The sequence below is a fragment of the Melospiza georgiana genome, chromosome 6, assembly GCF_028018845.1.
Source record: "Melospiza georgiana isolate bMelGeo1 chromosome 6, bMelGeo1.pri, whole genome shotgun sequence".
NCBI lineage: Eukaryota > Metazoa > Chordata > Aves > Passeriformes > Passerellidae > Melospiza > Melospiza georgiana.
The window spans coordinates 55,889,414-55,912,124 of NC_080435.1; the positions used below are offsets into that span (position 1 = coordinate 55,889,414).

At 42.7% G+C, this 22,711-nt stretch overlaps 1 protein-coding gene across 1 annotated transcript in view; it reads right to left on the reverse strand.

The window, feature by feature from the left end:
- The window catches only part of AHNAK2 (AHNAK nucleoprotein 2), a 31,426-nt gene extending 21,291 nt beyond the window's left edge, over positions 1-10,135 (reverse strand). Inside the window, exons 1-7 of the mRNA XM_058026725.1 lie at positions 10,126-10,135; positions 8,467-8,549; positions 7,612-7,701; positions 6,802-6,858; positions 6,050-6,191; positions 5,535-5,710; positions 830-4,525 (exon numbers count right to left, since the gene is read on the reverse strand). Coding sequence (XP_057882708.1) covers positions 830-4,525; positions 5,535-5,710; positions 6,050-6,191; positions 6,802-6,858; positions 7,612-7,701; positions 8,467-8,549; positions 10,126-10,135 — 4,254 coding nt within the window. The remainder of the gene's footprint in view (positions 1-829; positions 4,526-5,534; positions 5,711-6,049; positions 6,192-6,801; positions 6,859-7,611; positions 7,702-8,466; positions 8,550-10,125) is intronic.
- Positions 10,136-22,711: the final 12,576 nt, after the last annotated feature.

A 22,711-nucleotide genomic window follows, 5' to 3' on the forward strand; every position in this document is an offset into this window, starting at 1 on the left:
TGCCCTCGGCAGAGGGAGCTTTGACATCTACGTTGGGCGCCTGGAGCTCGAGGGAGCCTTCAACGGAGGGCAGCTTGACATCGGGGGCCGTGACAGTGATGTCGGTGGCCTTGAGCTCTGCCTGCGGGAGGCTGACGTCTGCCTCCAGTTTGGGAGACTTGATGGTGGGCTTGGAGAAGACCACGCTGGGCACCTTGACTTTGGGCATGTGTATTTTCATGCCGCCGCCCTCCGCTTTGCCAGCGGCCACCTCCAGGCTGGCTTCGGACTCGGGGCCCTGCAGGGCGACTTCGCCCTCCAGGCCTTTGGGCAGCGAGACCTCGGCCTTGGGCAGGCTGACCTGTGCCTGGGGAGCTTTGACTTTGGGCAGCTTGACGCTGGGCATCTTGATGTCGGGCATCTTGAATCGGCCTTTCTCACCCTCTGCTGCTACCGTGCCCATCTCCACAGTCACCTCCACACCGGGCGCTTGGATCTCGGCCGCGGGCAGGGTCACCTCCACTTCGGCGGTTCCGGAAGGCACCGTCACCTGAGGCTCCGGCAGGCTGACGTCCACCTCGGCAGCCACGGTGCCCTTGGCCTCTCTGCTGCTGGACCAGCCAAAGGAAGGCATGCCGAACTTGGGCATCTTGAACTTGCCGTCCTTGGTCTTGGTGACCTCCTTCTCTGGCACTCTGACTTCTTTTTCAAGACTAAGGCTGGCCTCGGGTGCCTGCAGGTCGACGCTGGCTTGTGGAAGAGTGACATCGGCGGAGGGCACAGTGACGTCCACCTTGGGAGCTTTGATGTCAGCTTTGGGCATCTTGAGGGAGGGCTTCTCCAGCTTCACGCCAGTGCCCTCGGTTGAGGCCGTCACGGTGGCCGATGGCAGCTCAACCTCAGCGCTGGGCAGGCTGACCTCGGCTGTGGGCACCTCGGCCTTGGGGGAGGAGACTGTGAATTTGGGCTTGTCAAATTTGGGCATCTTGAGCTTGCCTTTCAGGCCCGTGCCCTCCAGCTCCAGCTTGCCCTCGGCGGAGGGAACTTTGACATCTACGTTGGGCGCCTGGAGCTCGAGGGAGCCTTCAACGGAGGGCAGCTTGACATCAGGGGCCGTGACAGTGATGTCGGTGGCCTTGAGCTCTGCCTGCGGGAGGCTGACGTCTGCCTCCAGTTTGGGAGATTTGATGGTGGGCTTGGAGAAGACCACGCTGGGCACCTTGACTTTGGGCATGTGTATTTTCATGCCGCCGCCCTCCGCTTTGCCAGCGGCCACCTCCAGGCTGGCTTCGGACTCGGGGCCCTGCAGGGCGACTTCGCCCTCCAGGCCTTTGGGCAGCGAGACCTCGGCCTTGGGCAGGCTGACCTGTGCCTGGGGAGCTTTGACTTTGGGCAGCTTGACGCTGGGCATCTTGACGTCGGGCATCTTGAATCGGCCTTTCTCACCCTCTGCTGCTACCGTGCCCGTCTCCACGGTCACCTCCACACTGGGCGCTTGGATCTCGGCCGCGGGCAGGGTCATCTCCACTTCGGCGGTTCCGGAAGGCACTGTCACCTGAGGCTCCGGCAGGCTGACGTCCACCTCGGCGGCCACGGTGCCCTTGGCCTCTCTGCTGCTGGACCAGCCAAAGGAAGGCATGCCGAACTTGGGCATCTTGAACTTGCCATCCTTGGTCTTGGTGACCTCCTTCTCTGGCACTTTGGCTTCTCCTTCAAGACTAAGGCTGGCCTCGGGCGCCTGCAGGTCGACGCTGGCTTGTGGAAGAGTGACATCAACAGAGGGCAGAGTGACGTCCACCTTGGGAGCTTTGATGTCAGCTTTGGGCATCTTGAGGGAGGGCTTCTCCAGCTTCACGCCAGTGCCCTCGGTTGAGGCTGTCACGGTGGCCGATGGCAGCTCAACCTCAGCGCTGGGCAGGCTGACCTCGGCTGTGGGCACCTCGGCCTTGGGGGAGGAGACTGTGAATTTGGGCTTGTCAAATTTGGGCATCTTGAGCTTGCCTTTCAGGCCCGTGCCTTCCAGCTCCAGCTTGCCCTCGGCGGAGGGAGCTTTGACATCTACGTCGGGCGCCTGGAGCTCGAGGGAGCCTTCAACGGAGGGCAGCTTGACATCGGGGGCCGTGACAGTGATGTCGGTGGCCTTGAGCTCTGCCTGCGGGAGGCTGACGTCTGCCTCCAGTTTGGGAGACTTGATGGTGGGCTTGGAGAAGACCACGCTGGGCACCTTGACTTTGGGCATGTGTATTTTCATGCCGCCGCCCTCCGCTTTGCCAGCGGCCACCTCCAGGCTGGCTTCGGCCTCGGGGCCCTGCAGGGCAACTTCGCCCTCCAGGCCTTTGGGCAGCGAGACCTCGGCCTTGGGCAGGCTGACCTGTGCCTGGGGAACTTTGACTTTGGGCAGCTTGACGCTGGGCATCTTGACGTCGGGCATCTTGAATCGGCCTTTCTCACCCTCTGCTGCTACCGTGCCCGTCTCCACGGTCACCTCCACACCGGGCGCTTGGATCTCAGCCGCGGGCAGGGTCACCTCCACTTCGGCGGTTCCGGAAGGCACCGTCACCTGAGGCTCCGGCAGGCTGACGTCCACCTCGGCGGCCACGGTGCCCTTGGCCTCTCTGCTGCTGGACCAGCCAAAGGAAGGCATGCCGAACTTGGGCATCTTGAACTTGCCGTCCTTGGTCTTGGTGACCTCCTTCTCTGGCACTTTGGCTTCTCCTTCAAGACTAAGGCTGGCCTCGGGCGCCTGCAGGTCGACGCTGGCTTGTGGAAGAGTGACATCGACAGAGGGCAGACTGATGTCTACCTTGGGAGCTTTGATTTTAGATGGCGTGATTTCTGAAATTTCAGGTTTTGATTTTTTATCTAATTCCCACTTATCTATTTCAATATCTGGTTTTGAAATCTGGATTTTTCCTTTTGTATCTTCCGGTTTTATTTCCTTTTGGGAAGATTTTATGGTTGGTTTTTTCGGACTTGGCAAGTCGCCTTCACCTTTTTTTACTATATTGTTTTCATCTTTGTTTCCTATGGATATTCCTATTTGTGTTTGAACACTTGGAAACGTAATTTTTTCTGGTGGTCCACTTACTCGAAGTCCTCCTGCATTTTCCAACGTTTGCACTTGTACTTCCCTGTCAGTTATCTGTGCTTCAAGTATGGCTGTTTCTTCCTTGGTATTTGTCCAGGTAAATGTAGGGAATTTTAACTTCGGCAGTCTGAATTTGCTTTCTTTCCCCTCTATATCTTTTTCTCCTCTCTTCATTTCAATTTCTATGTTTAAGGATTTGTCATTTGCGGGCATGGCATCTTCCTCCATGCTTTCCTTTTTTATCCTATCTTCTGTGTCCTCTTTGCTTTCTTCTCTTTTTATTTTCGTGTCTGTTTTAGGTGCTTTGGCCACTTTGAATGATGGCATTTGTATTTTCCAAGTAGATACCTCTGTTTGTGCATCTGCCAAACTAGTTTTCACATTGAAATTCCTGCTGTCCTCTGTAGTCATATCAGCTGTTTTTTCCAGTACTGACTGTGGAACATCACTTCCCTGTTTGGTAATATCAGTCTCTGTCTCTTTTCTTTTGAGCACTGAAATTCCATAATTTATTTTCTGAATATTTAGTATTTGTGTGTCTTCTTCTGCTTGTTTTTCTCCTGTTTCCAGTGTTTCAGATGTCTTTAATTCTACTTTAGCAGTGCCAATTTCTAGGCCTTTTACCTGTACAGTTCCTTTAGTACTGTGACCCATCAAGTCTATGTTAATTCCACTTTCTCCATCTTTTTTATCTGCTGTTCCCTTCTGTTTCTTTTTTCGGGATTTTGATGAGGCTTGTGGTGATTTTTTAGTTGGGCTCACTTTTAGATCAGCAGTTTCTAAACTAGGCTTTGGTATCTCTGTTGTTATGTCTGGTACTTCAGGTACATTAAATTTTGATGATGCTTCCTTGTCTTTTTTAATGCTTATTTCAACTTCAGGGCATTGTTTTACATGAGATGTAATGCCATTTTTAATTTCTTTTAAGTCTTTTGTTAAAGTTTCATGTCCCTCCCCTGTCTTCATTTCATAAGCAGGAGAGGTGGTATATTCAACAGTTAAAATTTCGGGATTTTCCAGGCTTATATCATAATTATGCATTTTTTCTCTTTCAGAGATCAGTGTCGTTTTTATTTCTTTTTTTTGCTTCTCTTGTGGTTCTGGTTTGGACCTGTGCATTCTGAATCCAATGCTAGGGAACTTCAGCTTCCTTTGGCCTCCTTTTTTCTCTTTGGTATGGACCTCTTGTGGAAATTGAGACTCTGTGTCCGTGCTTGTAGGTGAAATATCCTGCAAAGCAGGCTCATATGCATCTGATGTACTATGAGATCTTCTGTGCCTCAATATCTTTTTATTTTTGATTGATTGAAATTTTGGCCATGATAATCTATCTTTTTTAGGTCTCTTACTTCTTCCTACTCTTTGGCTTACAATTAATGTTTCCTTGTCTTCTTCTGAAATGGATTTTCCTGAAACTTGCAGTGTTTCTTCAGGAATACTCTCACTGATCTCATTTTCCTAAAAGAACAAATAGTATTCAGAAGATTAGCAGTAACCTAAATATAGGTGGAACAGAAAATAAAAAACATACCTTAAAACATATAGAAAAATGTTCTTTTTATTACTAGTATCTACTTGTTATATAAAAAAATCCTGAAGATTATAAAAATATGCAATGTCAGGCAGAAATTACATCAAACAAATGGAGTGTAATTTATGGATTTCTGAAGATATTCCTTTCAAAATATTACAGTAAACAGTGGTTTCTGTATGTATGTATGCAGGTATCTATCTATCTATCTATCTATCTATCTATCTATCTATCTATCTATCTATCTATTTATCCCTGTACAAATATATGTTATATATAGTATTTATCTATATGTATAGGTATATGTATATGAAGAAAATATGATCTTTAAGTTGATGGAAACCTATGAAGAGGTCTGTCAAAATATCAGTGGTTAGACACAGATTTTTTTTAATAGAAAAATCTTACAACAAATATATGTTATATATAGTATTTATCTATATGTATAGGTATATGTATATGAAGAAAATATGATCTTTAAGTTGATGGAAACCTATGAAGAGGTCTGTCAAAATATCAGTGGTTAGACACAGATTTTTTTAATAGAAAAATCTTACAAAGAAGCTTTGAATTAAAATTTTTACTGATATTTTACATTCCGGAACATACTTATTATAAGTATTACAGAGATTACCCAAGTCTGTTCCATCAGTGGACAATCAACAATTAAAAAATGCTGACTCACTAAAGAATATTTTCACCACCTAAAACAAGATTGTGGATTTATATAAAACCCATAGTCTCACTCATGATATTTAAAAAGCTGCAAATATTGTGTGGGATTTTTTAAAATTATGAATATTCATGCTAGTAACTTTAAACACATGTGTAAGTCTTAAGAAGACACAAGCATTTGTTTTAGGATCTATTTCCACAGAGCACATTACATACATTATAGTATGTTACCCAAACTTTGTAAACTAATCAGAAATGTACCTGGCCTATCCTTTCCTTTTTGTGCTGGGCTGAAGAGTGTTCCAGATCTTCATGCACAGAAATTTTTCTTTTGAGGCTGAATTGGACTCTGTATGGCTCGGAATATTGGAGAATCTTGAGTGCATCTTCATATTTGATATTATCAAAAAATATTGTAGCACTTAGAAGCTGATCACCTGCAAGTGGAATAATACATAATTTTAATTACTTTGTGTTTTCTTATCTTTTTTTTTTCCATTTTTGTTTTGTATATACTACTTTCTATGTATCTTTTCCACTGTTCCAGTGAAAACTGATGTTTTTCGATGGTATACTAAAAACATCACATTTCATTATTGTTCAAGCAAGTGATCTTAGAAATTATTTATATGGACAGGTTAAGCTCATAGATAACATTAGTTGGCTTAAAATCTACTATTTCTGATACCTAAAGAGATGGCAGATCACACAGCTACAATTCTCATTATTTAAAGATGCAGAATAAAATTTTTAAAAAATTAAAAATCAGACTTTACCTTCTTTAAGACTAAATATTTTTGAAGCAGGAGATTCCTTAAGTACTTTTTTAATAAATATTCCTTCATTTCCTCCACCTTTTACACTAAAACCACTAGCTCCAGCTTCCACTTCTGTTTTCAGAGTCACTTCCATTGTCTCCTAGAGATAGAAAAATATGTGAATTTATAATTTTTATTAATTTGCATTAAAGGGTTCTAAGGTGTTCTACAATAAAAAATTTAATCTCCTCAGGTATATTTTCAATAGCTCAAGAAAGATTATGCAAAATTGAGGACATACTTAGTGTGGGTTTGATTCTGTTCTAAATTACAGTTAAGCACGTGTGTTAGGGTTAAGTGAAATCAGGGTCATAGGGAAAATAGGTTATAATTTTAAAATGTGAAAACTATGGAAACTTTTAGGGCTGAAAGACTGTATTTTCTGTGAAGATGTTAACCACTCAAAGTTAATGGGCCGAAAAGAAAAGAAAAAAGTCAAAATAAGAGCTAATGCTGTACTGCACTCAAATCAGAGAAGGCTAAAGAAAGAATTCTAAAAAGAATTATGGAAGGACCACAAATAGGACAAATCAGTGTTCCTGCCCGTGCCACAACTTGGCCATTCATGAAGTTCCTGATCAAAACAAGTCCAAAGTGACTCTTTGCCCATTTGTCCTTCCTTCTGTCCTCCCATTCATGTCTGTGTGTTTTAACAAACTTTACTATTTACAAGGCTCATACCTAAAGCTACAGAGTGCTTTTAGACTGACCTGTGGATGACTCTGCTTTGATTTATCTGTAGAATGTTTTTTGTTTTCTTCTTGAGGCTGAAAAACAATTTTGAATTATTTCAAGTTCAGAAGCCACGGCGATCTTAAGTACAACAAAAGTCAGTTAAAATTCCTGGTTTAGAGCAAGAAATGAGGCTGATTTTAATGGCACAGAGCAAAATCAGGATTAAGAGCCATATACAACATGAATTATTTAACTATACTAATCCCAGCAGTAAATTAGATGCCAAGGCCTCCCTTCATTGTACCAAAATTTGCATTAAATCAGAGACCATTGTAACAAAATTTACATTTGGTCAGAGACCAAATGTCTTAAGATATTGGAAGTCTTTCTGTGTCCTAATGTAGTATATTGTTCATCTTTCAATTTTGTAAACGTAATTTTTTTTACTTATTCAGCTTCGGCATGAATTTTAAACTGTTGCCTACTTAACATGGCTGACTAATTAAATCTCTAACTTTGAATAACCAAGAGGTACAGGTAATTTTGAAATACATATTAATTAGGTTCAAGCCATATATTCTAACAGGAAAAACACTACAATTTCTTTATGCTCTCTGTCTTGTGTCCTTTACAGAATTAAGTCAATGCATTTTCTTGCCAAGAAACAAGAACATGGTCAGGAAGCCCAGCACAAAATAAATCCATCAATGAACAGAGATGCAGTTTTGGTGGGGACAGGAAGACAATGTGGCTGCAGCAATGTCCCATTCTATGTCATTGTGGGAGCTAAAGCCTCTTGAATCAACTTGATAAAGCCATGCCTGCATGAAAATTAATTATCTTGCCTTTAAATAGTCTTCTTCTTCGGGATACTCATAAACTGGAGAGGATCCTTGTGGCCTTGGACGAATGTCTTCTACTGCCACTTCAGTAACCTGTGGAAAAGTCACGAGCAGTGATAAAGGAACACCCACCATTAAACAGTGACTCATTTTTAGGACTGTTTCTCTAGCTATCCATAGTATCCTTCTGAGTAAAAATCTTTCATTAGTGATGGTGGATAAAAAATAGCCAATAACTTTTTTTAGGTCAAGAACAAATACAGTTCTCATGTTAAAGCACTCAAACCCACAAGGGACAGAGTTCTGAGAGGCAAAACCCAGTGGTAAGCTTATTTTGATTTTATTTATGTATTGTGTGTATCTGCAGATTGAACAGACTGAAAACAGACAGATCAATTAGCAATAACTGAAAAAGTTTTAAAAAAAATCCCTTCCCGGCTGTATTTCCATACCTAAACTTTGCATCCAATGGCTTCAAACTTTATTGCCCTCTATAAGCAAGCAAAAGTCCCAGCAGGAATTTCTGCTGACAAGCAATTGGCATTCTTCCTTCTCCAGTCAGACAATAGGGAACCTAAACTGTCTAAATCCTTAAAGAAATGTTACTGTAGTTAACAGCCATGTAATAGTTTGCTAAGTCTTGGTAGCAAACTTATGCCAATGAGCCATGGCAAAGAGCAGACGCCTTTACACTGAAACATCTTTCTGGGTTTTGAGCTGGCAGGACAGTCCCAAGCAAAAATACAACATTTTTAATGGGAAGGAAAACCACCAGAAAGACCTAGCCATAAACAAAATATTTAAGATCCCACTCTGCCAAACTGTCATCACAGAAAAATTAAACTCTAAGAAACTCACAGAATCTTCCTCCTCTGCATCTGCATCTGCATCGGCATCAGCATCTCCCGGGGCCTCGGCCGGTCTCAGCTGTCGTCCGGAACCTGAAAGCAGCACACAGGTTGTGGTTGTTGGTGCCTCACGATGCACACAGAGCACAGAGCAGTCAGCTGGCAAGCTGAAATCCCCTGCAGCAGCAGGGCTGTGCACAAGCCACTGGAAAGGCCTGCCTTAATTTAGATTCCCAGCATCACAGAATGGTGTGGTTTGGAAGGGACCTTAAAGATCATCTAGTTCTCCCTACTAGCCATGGGCAGGGGTTATAATCTGGTTTACCTCTAATTCCACATTTTCTCCAAGCTGGGGGGGGGTTTTGTCTTTCACAAAAGCCTTTACATTTCTGGATACGAGTATTTCTGATATCTTTAGAAAAAGAAAAACATCGACCATCTGCTGACCCCTGTCTCCTGCACCAGCCTCCACCTTTCCAGAGGGATTGAGCATAGCCCACAATGAAAGCTTGGAGGGATTGGAGACCAGAAAAGGGGAAGGAGAGGCATACAGAGGGAATCTGAAGTGTTTCTCCCTGAATTGTTTTATTATTTAAAATAGCAGAATCAGTAATTAACAGTTTGCTAATTCACAATGGATTAAATTGATTGAAATTCCCCATATTGAAACCCTTCCTCACTTCTGACAAAGGTCTTAAGAACAGGAGAGTAAACATCATGAACCTTGACAGTACAAAAGACACTGTTTTCTTACTTTTTAAAAGTATTGAGGGCACACAGAGGTGAAGGAGATGTGCTGTCTGAAAGTATGATCCCCTTGAAACGCTTTAAATTGGGCACCAAAGAATGAAAACAGCATGAATTAGAACATTTGCAGAGATCCAGCTTTAACCAGTAGAGGACAGTGTGGCTGAACTACATATTCCCTAATGCACCAGCTATTCACACACATGCCCAAGTCCTTGTCCCAATAACTGTGTCTCTTTCCTGTCTCCATGCTTGTTTTTTCCAAGCCATCAGGCTGTCTAGCTCCCCAACTCTCAGTTCTGCAGCTGCCATTACTATACACAGCTTTGGCTCTCCTAAACAGATCCTCTGGCTTAAAAATATGCTCAAAAACTGGAGAAAACAACTGACAAGAAGAACTGTGCAACTCATTGTCTGTCTCAAATGGAGAATCCTTAGGCTGGAACACAAGATTTCTGGACATTACACACTCTGTGTGCAGACAAGATGGCACAACTTAGTCATGTCTGCAATCACTGACTTACACACATTGCCAAGCTTTTGTTAAAGTGGCTGGAATTTTGCTGGTCACTCCTCATAGTTTTCTGATCTACATTTACTTCTTCCTCGATTTTTTTTGAAGATGAAATTATATAGTACAGGCAAAGTTTTGCAAGAGTTATGCCCCAGTGATCAGCGATGGACCACTTTGTTAAGGTGGATGGAAACAGTGTGCTTCCAGTGGGAATATCCTCTAACAATCTCTGGGTCAGGCTTCCAAACTTGATAAAATAAAAGGCAATCCACATTAGCCATATGTACAGCATCATAATCAGTTCTCCTGCAGCATTCCAGCCCCAGGGAATTAGGATCAACCCAGAACACATCAGGGCTGCCAGATCATTCATCCTTTAGCCTTCACAGCACTAGTCCTGACACCTACAATGGACCATTCTGGCAAATTCTAGAAAATGGTCTTAATGCTCATTTTAGCTCAGATTATTGACCTGCCTGAAATTTAGCTTGATTTTTTTTCAAAAGCTCTAGCATTTTTAGTCTTCAGAAGCTCTAACAACTGAAAAATTAGCATAACCATATAAAAAATTTAGACATGGCGTTATAAACCTGATTCTAAGCATTTCTGCTTGAAAATTCTGGAATCCATTCATGAAGCACTTCACCAAATGTATTTTAATAAGCATCATATGAGGAGAAGAGCTGCAGGATTGATGCTCGATTGTTTAATTTGCCTAGCGCTTCTAAAGATTCAGGTGCCAACAATAAATTTTATGGCTGTTACTAAAATTCCAAGAAATAGTAAGGACTAAGTCTTGTGGCATTGCCATATTTTTCCCTTGGGAGAATCCCACCCACAAGCCCTGCAGTCCAGCAGAATGACTTAACAGAAAATTGCTTGGATTGCTGGAGTGTTTGCTCTTCAGTGCAGCACTCCAGTGGTAACTACAGCATTGATCCCTGGTGGCTGCCAATAATTCTGCTACTGGAAAAGAAACAGGAAAGAATCATCTGTGGGACTTCTTAGGCTGGTTTGCTCTTGTTTTACTCTGATGTAGCTTCAGTGACACTTTAATTGTCTGGAACTGGAACAATGCAAGTACAGCACCTCTCCTAAACTGTGATAGTAGCGCCTTTTCCTGAAAAAATTCAACCAACATATTACTGTCCCCAGGGCTAACAGAGAGGTGGGCGAGACTGCATGGAGGGGCATCAGACACACAGATGACCTTCCCTCCCAAAGCTTCACACTGAGGCTTTTCCATCCACCCTGATTTCCCCAAACTCTGCCTAGGCTGCCCCTCTATGATAGCTAACCCACGTAATAAAAGACTCCCTGTGCCCTTGATTCCCACTGTAAACTAAGATTTGCTTCTGATTATTTCCTGATTCAGAACACTTTCAAAAGAAATCTATAAAAGAGAGGCATTGCAGTACATTTTCAGCAAAGCCTTCTTTCTGAGTAGAAAAGCCTGTGCCAATAAACTATGATTTATATGCATGTCATTCTCATGCCCTGAATAGTAGCAATGCCAACATTTTATAGATTTTAGCTTTTTTTTATGGACCCTGGACAATCAATGCTTTGTTCAAAATGTTTTCATAAACAAGATGGAATTTACATCAGTGACTACTTCTAATAGCTACTGGACTGACTTCAGAACAAGGGAATTTTTTGAAAGTAAGCAGTAGGAGTTATATAGACTGGATCATTTTCATATCATATGACTGAAATGTGTATCTGCTTTTCGAAATGCAATTATTTTAAAATTATTTTATCTTCAGCCTAGCAACCCAGATGGACTTGTTTGGGCAAAACCAGAAGGAAAAAAGTAAAAAGAGGCACTGTTCATTGGGCAACAGTCTCCAAAATCACATTTGATACAATACAATGAATTCCAAGTAAGAGATAGTGTCATTGATTTTAAATCAAATGTGCTTTAATATATTGTATAAAGAGAAACCTAGTTTTAATTGGAACACTGGCATATAAAATTTCTGTGATCTATATACTTAAAAATAAAATAGTACATGAAAATACCAGAGATGTTAATAAAAGAAACAAAAATGTCTTTTGCTGATCATCCTAACTTCTCTGCTTCCAGACTATAGCCCTTTTTCTGCAGTTCTTTGATTTGGGCTTTTTGCTTTTTAAGATTTTGTACTAAAGTTATATTTGCATATGAATAGTGAAGTTAGGTGATCTGCTCTCATCTTTAAGCATATCACTTTTCCTTGCATCAACTTCAACATTACTTCAACAAATAATTTCTCTTAACAGACAGAAACCTGATCCAGGATTAATATCTCTCCACAGGTGAGAACTTTTATGCTTTGATCACTCACTTATTGTTATTAAAAATAACACACCCTTATGCTTTTTCATTACTTTGCCACAACCTATGCCTTTTTTTCATGAGGATTTTGGCATTTGCTAATTACAATTTCTAAGCTGTGACAAGAAACCAACAGTTCTGTTTGTGCAGTGTTGTAGAAATAACTCTGAGTCCATAGCCAGTTAGAAAACTCGTACCTTGATATGTGGGCAAGGCTGGGACATCTTTAGATCAGGTCTTTTCTGACAGTGCAAAGCATGCTCTGGACACATAACCTCATTTGCATTATTAATAAGGAGAAGGAGGAATGAATAATTGCGAGACAAACCACAGCAGTAATATTTTAATGTCATTGTCGTTGTTGGCACTGTGTTTGACCCACTAAAGAATGCATACATGTAGGTTAGCAGTTTTCATGGTGCTCCCTCACGGGCTTATGTCTTGCTGTAAACAAAGCTGTGCGTGGCTGCTGTCAGGGACATCTTCAGCTGGCTCCCGTACCAGAGCTCTCCTACTGCAGCCATCAGCCCCTGTACCTGCAGGTCTGTCTGTCCCTCTGCCCCCCGGCACCCTGTCACACAGGGCTGTTACTCCTCATGGACAAATGGCAGGTAACTGATAATGCACTTCTCCAGAAAGTCTCTTGTTTTCAAAACCACATCCCTCTCTCCAGATGGATGGTGTGCCTGACTTTCCCCCCCACAGCTTGTTCTCCCTCTCCTGCAGGTATCACAATTACTGGGATTCCTTTTCCTCCCTCAGAGCTCTCACAGCTCCTGAGCAGTGCTGCCGTGAGGTCCTGCAGCTCCTTCTGATTCACTTCTTGTAGTTGAAATAGGGAATACTTAGAATACTTAGAATGTTTTAAATCGCAGGTCCCAGTTCAGGAAAGCACTTGATAACAGGAACACTATGCACATGCCTGACATTAATCTTGGCCTCTCAAGAGCACTTTTTCAGATAGGTAAGCTCACCTGACTCCCAAGCAAGTAATGCTGGAGGGAAATGATCCTGCAAGCATCAGCTGCAAAGATAAGAATCTGAAAGTGTCTGCAAATAAACCTTGCTATGCATGTGCTTGTTCCTAAAGGAAGCTGCCATGAGGTTTAAACATGGTTATAGCACAGGATCTTGCACAACCTGTGCAGGCTCCACCATGACCTCGAGAAGGTTTGTGGCACTTCTAGTCAACAGCTCCAGCAATGCTGGGGAAAACCACCAGCAAAAAAAATCAAGAGGTTCATCTTCTATAGAGATTTCCTAATGCATTCCAGAGACCTGGATTCATTCCATTGTCCTGCAAGATGCCATGGACTGAGTTACAGCAACTGCTGAGCAGGGCTCCGGGGCACGGCTGGAGCCCAGCAGGAATGTTCGGCTGTCACTTTATCCAGGCATGCTCCATGGCCATGGATGGGGACACCCGGCTGTCACTCTATCCAGCAGGCTCCATGGCCATGGATGGGGACACTCAGCTGTCACTCTATCCAGCAGGCTCCATGGCCATGGAGGGGGACACCCAGCTGTCACTCTACCCAGCAGGCTCCATGGCCATGGATGGGGACACCCGGCTGTCACTCTACCCAGCAGGCTCCATGGCCATGGATGGGGACACTCGGCTGTCACTCTATCAGGCAGGCTCCATGGCCATGGATGGGGACACCCGGCTGTCACTCTATGGGGCAGCTCCATGGCCATGGATGGGGACACCCGGCTGTCACTCTATGGGGCAGCTCCATGGCCATGGATGGGGACACTCGGCTGTCACTCTATCAGGCAGGCTCCATGGCCACGGATGGGGACACTCAGCTGTCACTCTATCAGGCAGGCTCCATGGCCACGGATGGGGACACTCGGCTGTCATTCTATTGGTGCAGGCTCCCTGGCCATGGATGCGGGCACTGTCACGGAGAGCTGCCTCTCCCAGCCCTCCATGGAATGTCCCTCCATGGCTGGAATGCCCCTCCATGGCTGGAATGCCGTGTTACTTCACTTGAACTGCTGCCAGAGACACAGCGGGGCACGCAGCAGGAAGAACCAGCCCGTCAGCTCTGCACGGAACGCTGCCACAGTGCAAAAGCAGCTGTTTTGCCTCAAAAAAAGGTGTTAAAGTGAGCATCAGCACCCCTCCTTTAGTGCTTCCCCTCTGTTCTGTGCTGCCAGTGGGACTCTCCCCAGCAAGCCCTGAAATTTCCGTGGGATGAAGACAAAGGGCTGCTCTGAGGAATGAAGATAAAGATTTTGCTGCTGAAGGAGTTTAACAGGCCTCGTTATCAGCAGGATGCTATCAGAACCAGCTGGGCCGGTGTTCAGGCTACACTCCTGCCTTTGTTTTGCTCTGGTCTGGCAATGCCCCTTGGCTGCACTCTGTCCCGGGGCTGCATACTTGGGCTGTGATGAATGCAGCTCGGACCTGGAGCCGAAAGCAGGGGCACAGGCGTGCTAAAGGAGCAGCTACTCCCAAATAACCAACGTGTGTGAATAGTTTCCTTCCATTCAAGGCATGAACAAGATGTTTTGATTCATTGCCTTGGTATGTTAAGCTGCCCTTGTTGGCTGTTAGAGTACTTCATTAAAAGCCATCAAATCATTTCATCTCAAAACCTTTTGAAGACATTATATATATGTGAGTTACAATCATGAATCTCCTTGCCCAGCCAGAGGATTGTCCACGAAGTTAACACTTGTTTTTATCAAAAGGAACAGTACTTTGCTCTGCAAAGTACATCCAAGCAGGGAAATGTCTCGGGAATCAAGGCTCCTTGCAGACCATACTGAGCTCTGTAGGATTTTATAGAGCATTTTCTACAGGTTGACTAATACCAGGAAAGATGTGTAAGAGCACTGGCAACTAAGAAATTATATAAACACTACCATAAAACCAAAAACTAACAGCCCCCAGATGAAAAGAAGAGTGAATGGCTTTCCCATGAGTGTGTGTTTATTGATAAGCCCTGCCCACAGATTTAAAAGTATTAAAAGCATTCCTGCTCACACTTCACAATAGGAGCAAAACTTTAGGAAGGCTGAAGAAAGAAGTTCTCGATTCTTGCAGTGGTCTACCTTTTCTCTGATGGTAAAGATAAACTTAATAGAAAGCACAGAATAATTCAGAATGTGAAAATAAATCACTCTGGTGGGGCTCTGCACAGACCTTCTCAGTTTGAGTCATATTTTAACATGAGAAGCACAGGGGACTTTTTTTTTCCAGCTGTCAAACTGAAATTTAGCAGATCCTGAGTTAATGGCTTTCATCTAGCTATCATCATTTATTGGTTACTTGGCTATATAGGAAATGTAGTTTGGCCAGATCCACATAACTCTTCTGTTACAAGGATAAAATATTAGCTAAAGTATTTCATTAGTCTAATATTTCACCTCTTACTGAAACAGAATAACCTTTCCTACAAGTAACAGAGAGTTCGAAAATAAGCTCTTAACCAAAGTTTATTGCAAGAACATGAATAGAGGGATGTCCAAAAGAGACAGCAAAAGCAGACAGCAGTGGTTGTTAGCTGTATCTGCCTCTCCTGGTCTGTCCCTCCTCTTCCTAGCTAAAACATGAGTGAAAAAGGCAAATGCTCATGGTACCCACAGCAACCAGAGGTTTGGTGCTGCTTCCCCCAGGCCATGGTTCTGTCTCAGAAGCACAGGTTTTGTATCATCTCTAGATTTAGTCTGTTTGCATGGAGGGCAGGTGTAACTTCCTGCCCCGTGTCTCTGTCCTTCATGTGTTAGGCAGGAGTTTTCCTCTCTCTCAGGTTCATGTGACAGAACGGGTTTCCAGTCTGTGCTTTACTTCCTGCATGAATTCCTACAGTGTTTTCTTAAATAATACTGTGATAATGGAATAATTATGAATCAGGATAATTCTAATTATTATTTTTCCAGGATTGCAGGGCCAGTTCTCACAAAGATGATAAGAGAAGGGAATAACTTTTTAGCAATTGTTGCTATTTGTGCCCAAACTCCTGGACTGAACCAAAATTGCTTACCACCCTTTTGGATAGAAAGTAAGTTAGCAATTCATAACCAAATAAAGCAATAAAGACTGGTGTAATCCACTCTGATCCTCAACAGTTTTATCTCCTGGGATGTACTGGTTTTACTTGCAATTGATTTGCTACTGTGCGAATAAATGTAAAGTAGTTGTATGGATAAACAGTAAACAATTGTATGGATACCCAGATAAAATTTCCTGGAGTGTCACTGCCCATCTGGATGATGCGAGGTTTTAGGAAGGGTTTCAGGAACGTGCTGCAAATGAAGAGCTCTCACTTGCTTACCAGCTTCAGAAACCCTAGTGGGAACTACTCCGCAGCTATTTGGTTATCCAGTATATTGATTATTGAAATCTTGCAGTTTTCTCCCCTCTGAAATAAACCTCTTCACCTACACAACAAACTAGACTTGGGAAGGAAATGCACAGCACATCTGCCTTCCTCCCAGAGCAAGGAGTTGATTCCTGCTCCCTTCCCTGTTGGACAGCTGTGAACTCAGCTCCTACCATGGCTCACCCAAATGCACAGGCAGGTGGGTGCCTATTGCAGATAAGGCCCACAAGGATCACAAAAATTAACTCTGCCACATTCCTTCTCCTCTCTGAATCACCCTTCCAAGAATTCAGGCTTCTACCAGAGCAGATTGCCTGTTCCACTGCCAAAGCACAGCCCTGCTCAGATTTATAAATGAATCAAATGAATGCATTTATGGAAAATGATCTCTCTGCCTGCGTTGGCCTGATTGGCAGCCTCGAGACTCAATTTCTCTGGCCACGGAGTCAGTATTCCCTAAGAAGAAGGGGTTGTAACACCAAGCTGTCTCTTAAGGTAGCCCAGTACTGACACACTGAAGAAAGATGCTAATTCTCAGTGGTTTTGGTAGAAAGCACATTTGTTCTGTAAGAATAGGTCTTAAGATAAGAATAGAGGAACTGCTAACAGTTTACAAAAAGCCCAAAGAAACTGATGCAGGCTTTGTGTAAATGGCACTTACCACTCCAAATTAGAAACAGACATTGTAGCCCAAACTGCTAAAAATGCTCTTCAAACCCTTTGCCTAAAAAACATCCCCATCAGAATCAATGCTCAGTAAAATGTTTGTATTTAGAGATAAATATGAACACATACATACATACATATATAGAGAGAAAGAGTTTGTACTGTGATCCTTATGGCCTCAAAGGTCTTGAAGACTTTTATTTCTCATTACCCAACTGATAAAATTCAGTGCACAATCAAGTGCCCAAATACAGCAATATTAATGGAGTGATGCTACTTTGGCTGTCCCTTTGGTATGCTGGGCACAGCCCCTCTCAAAACAGGAATGCAGAAAAAAACCTGGTAGTTTTCCCACAACCTTTTATGGGGGCTTTTATATAAATATCTGCTTCTGGAAACAGGTTTTCAGCTTGAGAGAAAATTCCCTGGGCAACTTGTTTGGATGTAAATCACTACAGAAGAAAGTATTTTTTAAGCTTTTAAATTCCTTAATGTATATGTAATAAAAGAGATACGGGATAAAGGTGACAGAAAATTATTATGGGAAAATATTTTACATCAAAGATAAAGTTAACAGTTCCCTCACTTTGTTAAGATAAAAATCTTTTCTGTCAATAAACACTGACAGTAGCAAAATAGCATTTGGCACAGCTCACTTTTCCTTGTTTTTGTGTGGTAGGAGATTCTCTTTAAAATTGGAGAGAATTTCTGGATGCAGACTGTGGGTTTACAAAAGCGTAAAATCTCATTTACAGACAAACTAATCCATTGAGTCAGATAAATAAATAAATTAGCTTAGTTCTGCCCAGATCAGTGTAATTAAAACCTGAATAAATGGACTATAAACTTGGGTTTCAGTCACCAAAAGGTCAGATTTCAAAATAATTGAGTTGGTCACATACCAAATTCTTTTTGAAAATGTTGTCTGGTGATTTCAGCCCATTGGTTTTTACCTCTTTTTGGAACACCTTTCCCTAATAGATGCATACCTCGCCCCAGCATTTTCTAAATATATCATTTGATACATGTCTTCTTTAACAAATTAAATCTGTTACCTTAATCTTCATTGCTTGAAATTAAAAATAATTATGTAAGACTGAAAGGTATTGGAATTTTAAGTGCATATTAATTTACAGAAGGAAAAACTGACGCTGACAAACTTTTGTTGCATTATATTTTTGAAAAAAATAAAACTGAATCTTTGCATGTGGTTTTTAAATGGTTCAGTACTGATTTTCCATTTCTGTACCTCCTAGCACCCAAAAATAACAAATCAAAAGGCTTGCTTAATAGATTAGAGGGAAACACAGTTTCGTTAAGGAAGCAGCTTTCAGTTTTAGGTTTCACAGGCACAAGTATAAACGATGGGGAGAAACCATTTAAACCATTTCTTTCAAGACTCATTAGTGCAGTTCCGGATTTCTTTCTGGGTAAAGACTAAAATAGCAAGAAAGTAACTGCACTGTGGCTCATCCATGTAGTAACTGCTGAATGAATTGAGATGGGTGGAGTTGTTTGAAAGCACTAAGAGGAATTTGGATTTGATTATCAGCCCTAACACTGATTCATAGCATTTCCAAACATCCAGAGCTTCTCTGTAATACAAAAATAATGATATCTAATGGAAATGAGTAGCTTTATCATAATGGTCTGTTCACACTCAGGTTAAGCATCTTGTAACTCAGTTAAAACAGGAGGCATTCTTTTTGGAGGCACATGGTAAGGTTTTTATTGATAAACAGCTGTGCTAAATTCAGACTAATTCATAAGGGAGAGTAAATTACATTTTGTGCTTCAGCCAGATCAAGAACTCCACTGAAATAAAAGAGCTTTGTACCAATACAAAGTACAAGGAAAAGGAAGATCCTGGAGCTTCAGTTACAGTTTTTGAGATCTGCTGCAAGGTGGCTTCTTCAGTCATTTAAATCTGTGCAACAGGAGGACAATCCAGTGGCTTGTCCCCACTCTGAAAAACAGCAATGAGCACCTTGATTTGTGGAACTGTGAAGAGTTTGAGCAAAAGGAAAGAATGGGAGGCACCTGGAGGTGCCCTTCAGTCCATCTGTAGTGTTTTCTGCAAAGAGTATTTTTAATATTTTTTAAGTATTAAGTATTTTAAAGTACTTTTTGTCTTTGCAAAGAGTATTTTTAAACCAATGGTGTTTTACTACCTGTGCTGTCTTGCCCCCTGCCTGGTCCTATGGCCCCATGAGGACTCTGCTGTCTGGTTCAGCTCCCTGTGAGCTCTGTGTGCAGCACAGGGACCACCGCCCTCTCCTGAGGAAGGTGGGTTTGCATTCCTTGCACTATGCACAGCTTACAGTCAATAATGCCAGAAAGGGAGAACGATTGCTACCGTGAAATTATCCCGTCTAAAACAAAAGGCTCCACCACCATCTTACTGTGACATTTTTAAACGCTGCAGTCCCAAAGTCCTCCATGGACTGAGATGTTAGAGGGTTTTAGCAGAGACTGAAATATTTGCTTTATATAGTGGTGTTGGGGCAGTGTTGACAGAATTCTGCGACTACACTGAGAGCCAAATTTGTTTCTTTCTTCATTGCAAATACTTTGAACACTACTTAATCCCACTTTGAACACTTAGGAAGAAGATCTGCCCCCATTTGACCAAAACAGAGTATAAGAAAGGCACTTTGCTGACCTTAAAATACCCAGAGCTCTTCTTCTTTTCAGAGAAATCAAGTGCAGGGCTTGATGCAAAAGGAGACACAGGAGAAAAGGGCAAAGACAAACCCACACATAAGCCCAGAGTAAGTCACAGAATCATGGAATAACTGAATGGTTTAGAAAGGACCTTAAAGATCATCTCATTCCTACCCCCTGCCATGGACAGAGGCACCTTTCACTAGACCAGGTTGCTCAAAGCCTTCTGAAGTCCTGCTAACTGAAAAACAGGTCCTTGTACACTTCTGCATCAGTGAAATCTACTGTGGAAAACTTATCTCAAAAGATTCTGAAAATACACCTGGGCCAGGGTCCCAAGTGTGTAGGATCCAGATTCAAGAACACTAAGCAAAGCACAGAGTGAGGGTTGAAATGTAGGATCTCCTGGGGCATGCCCTTCTGCTAGGGGGTTGGTTAAGGAAAAAAACTCTTTGCTTATGGAACGCAGCGTAGCCAATGCTAGGTCTTGTTCCTGATCCCCGAACTTCTAAAGCCAGTTCTCAGAGGGCTAAAGCACACGTGCAAAATACATGTTGCTGCAGGTTTATCCACTGGCCCTGGGAACAACTTCTAGACTGGTTGGTACAAGGAGGTTCTGATGGATTTGCTGCTCTTATCACTTGGGCAGGTGTGGATATCACAGCTATGCCACTCTGCACACCTCTGCAGCAGGGAAGGTCATGACCACTTCACACATGCACCTTCAAAGAGAGGGGTCTGAAAATGTATCTGAACAATTTCTAGGGAAGTTTAAGTTCTCCTTGCAGAGCAGTGCCAGCTCAGGAATACTGGAAAACACATTTTTCATGCATATGTTTTTTATTAAATGCAGCTGTCAAAACAGAGCAGGGCTCATGTTCCTGAAAAGGTGCAGGGATTAGAAGAGAAATGGTTGGAATAAGGCAGGAATGTGCCTACTCTGCCTAGGCAAAAATCACCACTTCTGTAGAGCCTCCAGGGCAACCTTTAAACCAGCTGGCTCGGGGACTGGGAGCCGTGGGATTTCAGTGCTCGCCTTACAAACCCAACCAGCTCCCCAGGGAAGCCAGGAGCTGCTGCACCAGCCACTCCTCCTGTGCCCAGCCTGGCTGGACAGACACCAGCTCTGCACAGACTGCACCTTCCCAGCGCTGCGCAGGCACAGACAGACAGACAGACACTGTCCTCAGCAGGGCTCCCTCCCTGCCATCCTGCACGCAGTGTGCTCCAGGAGTGCTGGCAGTGGATTTACACCACCTACTGCAATCTGGTAACACCTACCTCTAATCATTTTGCTGCTGTAGAATTATGGAGGTGAAAACAGCAAAGGAAAAACAAGATTTTTCTTTAAATTGTAATTTTCCTTTTATTCCATAGATACAGATTCAGATTTTAGCCTCTGATCTAAATTTGTGTCCTGAAGGTGTTTGTCTGAATTTATAACAGTGCAACAGCAGAATCTGGCCATGAACTTCAGACAGTTAACAACATCACTTAAAAGATTTGCTTATTTCTCCATAATGTATTATTTGGGTTTTCTACGATGTTCCTATTCAACCAGGATTATAGTCTAAATACAATGCAGTTGTGTGGCAACAGTGTACCAGATAAATTCAGCTAACTCTGGGTAATATCACAAAAAAATATGTGTTTATAGCTTCATGCCAGTTTCTGACTAATGCTTTTGTTTGTTGCTATAGCAAACCACACATGAATCTGATAGCCAAAAGCATGTTTATGACTAACCTTAGCTCTCTGGGGATTGAAAATATGGAATAAAAAAAATCCCTAAACCACAACACACAATGTGAGGAGAACATGATAGGAAACACCTTTTTTGGCACAAGTTACTATGAACATTAAGAGAGAAGAACATCATAAGTGGAAAACATTAGGGAATGGGAACTGTGGGAATAACGGCCTTTAACCCACGGCAATTCAAATCCAGCTTTCACTTCACCAAGTTGTCTGTGCAGGACTAGAGAACTTTGCAGGAAGTCCTGGCTGCATGCTAAGAGATGGATTTAAGCCTCTGAAATCTGGAGAAGCTTTCTATCACACTTTGAAACACTCAGACCACTTTACTGGAGATCATTTTTACACCCTGCCTTGACACCTAGGACACGGGTATTCACTTAATTAATTTTTATTACTATTTATGCTTTGGTAGTTTCCAAGAGCCTGCCCCAAGACTGACACCTCATTATGCTGTACAAATACACAATGGAGAGCAGTGCTGGCCCCAAAGGGCTTTCTGTTAAACTAACAGAGGGAGGCAAAGGAGGAGGGGGCTGGACAGAGGGGGAGGCAGACACACAGAGGGGATGTGCCTGCATCACCCACCCAGGCTGGGGCTGAACCCAGGTGTCCTGCACCCCACTTCAACTGACTGATTCTAGTTGCCAAGTATGTCACTGTGAGAAGAAGAATACATTATGTACCCTGCAGAGGAGAGAAAATCAGAGCAGTTGAAGGGACACCTAAACCAGGATAGCTTATAACAAAGCTACAGTACGTCAGGAAAATGTTATACTTGTGTTACCATGTTATTCTTAATAACCTTTCTCCTTTGTAGGTTAAAAATAATAAAGGGGAATATTGCAGTAGAGTGCATAGATGACATCAGTCCCCAACAATGTTTTCTATTGATTTTAATAATCATTCTGTCTCTAGACTTGAATATTGCATCTTTATTCTCAGATTTGTACAGTGCATAAAGGCACATGATGACCACTATTCCTGACAAGTTCTTCCATCATCTGCATGATACTCAACAGAGTCTTGAATTCCTGTACAACTTTGTGGAGAGATAAATCTGCCCAAGTTCTCATGTTCCAGGTATTTCCCAAAGGTTTCATGAAAGACATCTTGACCCACCAGTGGGATCATAAGGACATATCATAAGCCATAAATGGAAGTTTATAAAAATCAGTAGGACTTACATAATACCTGCTGATCATCTAATGCCACAGGATCAAATCCTGAAGTACCACTATTTCATTCTCTGCCTACT